At 48.1% G+C, this 6,000-nt stretch overlaps 1 protein-coding gene and 1 non-coding gene across 2 annotated transcripts in view; one reads left to right on the top strand and one right to left on the bottom strand.

Annotated features, from left to right (window-relative positions):
• The first annotated feature begins 407 nt into the window (after window positions 1–407).
• The window catches only part of ADCY9 (adenylate cyclase 9), a 139,746-nt gene continuing 134,153 nt past the window's right edge, over window positions 408–6,000 (top strand). The window contains exon 1 of the mRNA XM_054714673.1: window positions 408–417. Within this exon, the coding sequence (XP_054570648.1) occupies window positions 411–417 (7 nt within the window). The 5' untranslated portion in view covers window positions 408–410. The remainder of the gene's footprint in view (window positions 418–6,000) is intronic.
• LOC114231611 (U6 spliceosomal RNA) lies at window positions 2,383–2,489 on the bottom strand. Its single transcript, XR_003617598.2, has one exon. It is a non-coding gene; the product is annotated as a U6 spliceosomal RNA (small nuclear RNA).

The following is a 6,000-nucleotide window of genomic DNA, read 5'->3' as shown; positions in this document are numbered from 1 at the left end:
AGTCCTGGCCATTTTCTCATGTGAACTGGCAGGTGAAGTCTGCTCTGGCTTACTAACCAAGGTCGGCTTTTAGAGCTTCTGGTGGGGCTGACATTCATTTGGCACCAGGCTGTGAGCAGGGCTCCTGAGTGAAACCAGCTCCCACTGCCTGCCTTTCAAAGCCCCTGTCTGCGAATGCTGTTCTTTCCAAGGGCCCCTATCCTCAGAATCACCTGAGACTCAGAAATTCACCAGGAATCCCTTTGCAGCATTGCACATTCCAGATCCCTGCGTAGAGCAGCCACACCCAGATTCCACACAAGAACCTCAGCAGACCAGCTCTTTCTGTACATGTTCTCCACCTTTTCGAGTGTTCCTGTCTCATGGCTGAGCCATATGTCTGCATTTGTGTGTGACATCATTGGTCCCATATGAGAGGTAAGATTCTTTTTCTTTCTTAAAAATAATTATTTATTGATTTTCAGAGAGAGAGAGAGGAAGGGGGAGAGAGAGAGAGAGAGAGAGAGAGAGAGAGAGAGAGAGAGAGAGACTTGTTCCTCTCATTTATGCATTCATTGCTTGATTTTTGTATGTGCCCTGAGCGGGATTAGAACCCACAGCCTTGCTGTATTGGGACGATGCTCTAACCAACTGAGCTACCCAGCCAGGGCCAAAGTAGGTTTCTTCATCCCAAGCACATTTCTGCAACCAGCCTGGTTCCACCTTTGGAAGTAGACACAATGGTGGGAGTCTGCCAGTATGCTCTGTGCAGTGCCTCTTTTGCAAGGGCATCTCCAGACACCCACACTTCACCTCACAAATCTTCCAAAGGCTTCTGAGCCTCCTCTCCACATGACCACCTGCCTGACCTGCTTAATTGCCTCATATTCCCTCTGTACTGCAGCCCAGCTAGCCTGCTCGACCTCCCCAGCACAGCCCACCCCCTAGCCTAGGGCGTCTGACTGGGACATTTGTCCTTGTGGGTCCTAGCCACAGTCTGATGCCCCCTCTGTGTTAGAGTTCTCCAGAGAAACAGAACTAATAGGATGTGTATATAGTACATAGATGGGTAGATGGACCTAGATCTATCATCTATCTATCTATCTATCTAGCATCTATCTACAGAGAGGCTTATTTTAAGGAATTGGCACACATAATCATCGGGGCTGGCAAGTCTAAAATCTGCAGGGCAGGTGGCGGGTTGGAGATCCAGGGAAGAACTGATATTGATATTGATTTCAGAGAGAGGACGGGAGAGGGAGAGAGATAGAAACTTCAATGATGAGAATCATTGATTGGCTGCCTCCTGCATGACCCCTATTGGGGATTGAGCCCACAACCTAGGCATCTGTCCTGACTGGGAATCGAACCGTGATCTCCTGGTTCATGTGTTGATGCTCAACCACTGAGCCATGCTGGCTGGGCCAAAAGATATCTTTTTTTTTTTTTTGAAATATATTTTATTGATTTTTTACAGAGAGGAAGGGAGAGGGACAGAGAGCTAGAAACATCAATGAGAGAGAAACATCGACCAGCTGCCTCCTGCACACCCCCTACCGGGGATGTACCCGCAACCAATGTACTTGCCCTTGACCGGAATCGAACCTGGGACCTTTCAGTCCGCAGACCGACGCTCTATCCACTGAGCCAAACCGGTTTCGGCCCAAAAGATATCTTTTAATCAAATACAGTTAACTCTTTAAACACTGCTGGGCTCACCCTTTTTCGTCCTGCTGGGAGTGAGGTTCTGTGACTTTCTCTGACCCTTAAGCCTGTGCCCTTTCTTTGTCTCCATGACTCCCACAGAGCCCTCCACCCCTTTTCCTGACATGCTGATTGTTCTCTTCTACTGATGGCATTCATTTGGACTGATGGAAAAAGTTTGCCGAGGCCGGTTTGGCTCAGTGGATAGAGCGTCGGCCTGCGGACTCAAGGGTCCCGGGTTCGATTCCGGTCAAGGGCATGTACCTTGGTTGCGGGCACATCCCCAGTAGGGGGTGTGCAGGAGGCAGCTGATCGATGTTTCTCTCTCATCGATGTTTCTAGCTCTCTATCCCTCTCTCTTCCTCTCTGTAAAAAATCAATAAAATATATATAAAAAAGAAAAAAAAAGAAAAAGTCATGGGTGTGTGAGTCAGGTCCGGGTTCTAGTGTAGACGGCTCCTTCCCTCGTCGGTGATATTGAAAAGGTCACTTTAGTCTACTCCTTGTGAAACGGTGATGTGTGCCCACCTCTTTTTAAAGTTTTTATTAAATTTATTGGGGTGACATTGGTTAATTAAATTACATAGATTTCAAGTGTATAATTCTACAAGACATCATCTGTATATTGTACTGTATGTTCACCACCCAGAGTCAAGCCTCCTTCTGTCACCATTTATCCTCCCTTTACCCTCTCCCAAAAAAAATATGGAACGCTTCATGAATTTGCATGTCATCCTTGTGCAGAGGCCACGCTAATCTTCCCTGTATCATTCCGATTTTAGTGCGTGTGCTGCCAAAGCAAGCACATGTGCCCACCTCTTATCACATGGGAAGTACCCGGCATAGCGTGGGCGCTTCATTTACTTGACTTCCTTTTCTCTCCAAGACTAGGTGCTACCTCCTCCCCTCACATTGGCCCCTCTCCCAGCTGTGACCGTGGATTGGAAGACTCAATATTGGTGTGTTAGTCAGGATTCTCCTGAGAAACAGAACCAATAGGATGTGTATTTATAGAGAGAGGTGTGGGGCCTGGAAAGTCTGAAATCCACAGGCGAAGCTGGCAGACTGGAATTTCCAGCAAGAGTTGATATTGCAGTCAAGTCTGAAGGCAGTCTGAGGTTGAATTCCTTCCTACTCATGGGAACCTCAGTCTTTTCGACTTATTGGATGAGGCTCACCACATTATGGAGGGTAATCTGTTTTACTCAAGTCTACTGACTTAAATGTTAATCACATCTAAAAATACTTCACAGCAACATCCAGACTGATGCTTGACCAAACTGAGTACCATACCCTGGCCAAGCTGACACATAAAATGAAATTTCACACCTGCCTTCAAGGTTCACCTTTGATGTTGATGGCTTATAATGGCTGGCACTAGTGAGTATTTACTGCAGACCAGGTACTGTGCTACGTGCTTTCTTGGACTTGTTTGATTTAATCCTCATAACAGCTACATGAAGTAGTTTCTATTTTGATCCTCAGTTTACAGAGATGAGAGCTTAAGTTGAGAGAAGTTAAGTAACTAGCCTAAGGCTGCACAGCAAGCTGTGGAGCTGGGATTTGAAGCCAGGCAGTCCCAATGCAGAGAGCCCACTGATTTAGTCTCATACAATGCTGCTGCCTCTTCTAGAATCTTAGAGACTCTGCCTCCTTCCCTGGGCCCTATTGGGACGTGCAGGTCTCCGAGGCATTTTCTGTCTTCTGCCCCTGTCTTATCCCCATCCCTGCTTGTTGGGAGCAGGTAGAGCGTTTGTTGAATAACTGAAGTCTAGAATTGAATGTGGCCCAGTGTCTCTGACTTCCACCTTGTGCCAGTGAGGAAAGAGATCGGCCAGATTTCTGCCATGTCCCTACCCTAGCAGCCAGGGCACTCCTGCATGGCCACCTTTCCTGGCTGGGTACTGGTGGGACCACACCTCCTGCAAATGGCACCGTGACCACAGGACTCAGCTGATAAGGAGTCAGGAGGAAGCCCAGCTCTGGGCTCTGGAGTCAAATGAGGTTAGTCTCTTGTAGGGCATGGTGGCCTGCCTGCAGCAGAACACAACTTCCGCCTTCTTGGAATACTTGAGCGGCCCAGGAATGTAATTTTAGGCTGTCCTGGCAACACTGCCTTGACCCTTTAGGATTAATGTTCTTTCCCAACCTCCCTGAATCTCAGGAACCACTGATTCTGCCTGCCCGGCTCAGTGCTGTGCTCACTCACTGCCCTGGGAACCAGCAGGCTGGCCCTGTTTCCTGATTCCTGGATGATGGGCTGCCTGGCCTTGGCCCCGCCACCTGCCTGCTCAAGGCCTGTTCTGTCCTAGGTTGTTGCAGGAGCAGTAACCACCACACCCCTGTCCCCACCGATGAACAGGTTGACATGGTAGGCCTAAACCTGCCTCCTTCCCCTAGTGGGTTGAATAGTGTCTTCTCAAAAGATAATCCAACTCCTGATCCCTGGTACCTGTGAATGTGACCTTATGTGGAAACGGGGTCTTTGTAGACATCGTTAACCTAAGTATCTTGAGATGAGAACATCCTGATTGCCTGGGTGGGCCCTAAATCCAATGACAGCTGTCCTTATAAGAACCAGACAGCCCGGCTGGTGTGGCTCAGTTAGCATTGACCTATGAACCAAGATGAACCAGGAGGCCATGGTTCAATTCTCCATCAGGGCACATGCCCCGGTTGTGGGCTTGATCTCCAGTAGGTGGCGTGCAGGAGGCAGCTGATCAATGATTCTCACTCAGCATTGATGTTTCTAATTACAGCTCCCTCTCTCCTCCTCTCTGAAATCAATAAAAATATATTAAAAAAGAGAGAGAGAGAGAGAGAGAGAGAGAGAGAGAGAGAGAGAGAGAGAGAATGAGGCAGAGAGAGATTAGAGATCCTGAGATAGAGGAGGCCATGTGAGGATGGAGGCAGAGATTGAATCCATGCAGGCCCCCAGCTAAGGACTGCTAGGAGCCCCCAGAAGCTGTAAGAGACAAGGATGGATCCTCCCCTAGAGCCTTTAGAGGGAGCACAGCCCTGCTGACACCTTGACCTTGGACTTCTGGCCTCTAGAACTGTGAGACAATAAATTTCTGTTGTCTTAAGCCACAAAATTTGTGATAATTTTTACAACACAACAGCAAAGTAACACATCCCCTAGTTATGGGTGTGGGGTCCAGGATGCAAGACCGGCCCTACCTTGGATTGAGAGCCTGACTCTGGCCAGCCTGTGGATTGAGAGCCTGACTCTGGCCCCCCTTGTATGTACCAGGGACCCACTGCCAATGAGGGAGGGACTGGATGGAACAGGAGTAAATTGAGTTACAGCTGAGTTAAAAGGTGGCATTCAGGGACTCACCCGAGTTCAAATATTCCTTATAGTATTTGTTAGCTCAACTTTTGTTTCCTCTGAAGACAGAGACCATAGTGGGAGTTATTACTATCAGGGTGGAACAGAGAGAATAGCAGGCTGGGAAACCAGGGATTCTTGAGCACTTCTGCCATGGACTGGCTCTGTGACCTCTGATGCCTGCCTCTGTGTGAGGGGGCCATTGTGTCTTGTCCCTGCACTTCACAGCACTGTTGTGAGAATCAAAGGAAGGAGTATAGGTATAAGACTCTTGCAAACTGTAAAGTATTTCATAAACTCAAGATATTTGTATTATGATTTATAGGGTGATTATCTGTCCCAATGCATTTATACTGCAGTGTGCGTTTGAATGTGCCTTTGTGTAGCTCAATGAGGGTGGGAGGAGGTGGTTTCCAAGCTACTTATCTCAAAGGGAATCATGATTGTCACCCCAGGTGACTTCTGATAGCCCAAGCCTCACTGATCGATTGATTGATGGGACGAACCTTCATGTGAGGCTAGTGAGGCTTTTTGAGAGCTTTTGCTTGAGTTTGTACGGATACATTCTGATTTGTGCTGTGTCTGGTGGAAGATCTGTGCACATCACAGATGGAGAGGAAACCCTACAGTTCTGGCAGCAGCCAGAGTTGGATGGTTGGAGAAGGCTGTTACATCTGTCCCGTGTCTGGCACCTTTATGCTTCCTGGGGGTGGAGGAGAAGAGACCCAGGACTCTCCAGTGACTCCCCGCCAGTTCTTGGCATTGTAATTATCTTCCTTTGTATATGATTATGCACCCAGGGCCTAATGCACAGTGCCAGGCACATGGTCCTCAATCTCAGGGTTATGGAATGACTCATGCTCTAACCTGGAGATGAAGGAAGCTCTGGCAGTTTATAGGTTGCAACAGCTGGGAATGTAGCCCAACTGCTTTCAGAAAACATACAAGAGAGAGGGTGTGGGGTGTATCACTACCTGTGTCTAAAA

Source organism: Eptesicus fuscus, chromosome 4 (genome assembly GCF_027574615.1).
Source record: "Eptesicus fuscus isolate TK198812 chromosome 4, DD_ASM_mEF_20220401, whole genome shotgun sequence".
Lineage (NCBI taxonomy): Eukaryota > Metazoa > Chordata > Mammalia > Chiroptera > Vespertilionidae > Eptesicus > Eptesicus fuscus.
Note: the sequence above shows the minus strand (reverse complement) of the source record. Positions and strands in the feature narration are given on the sequence as shown.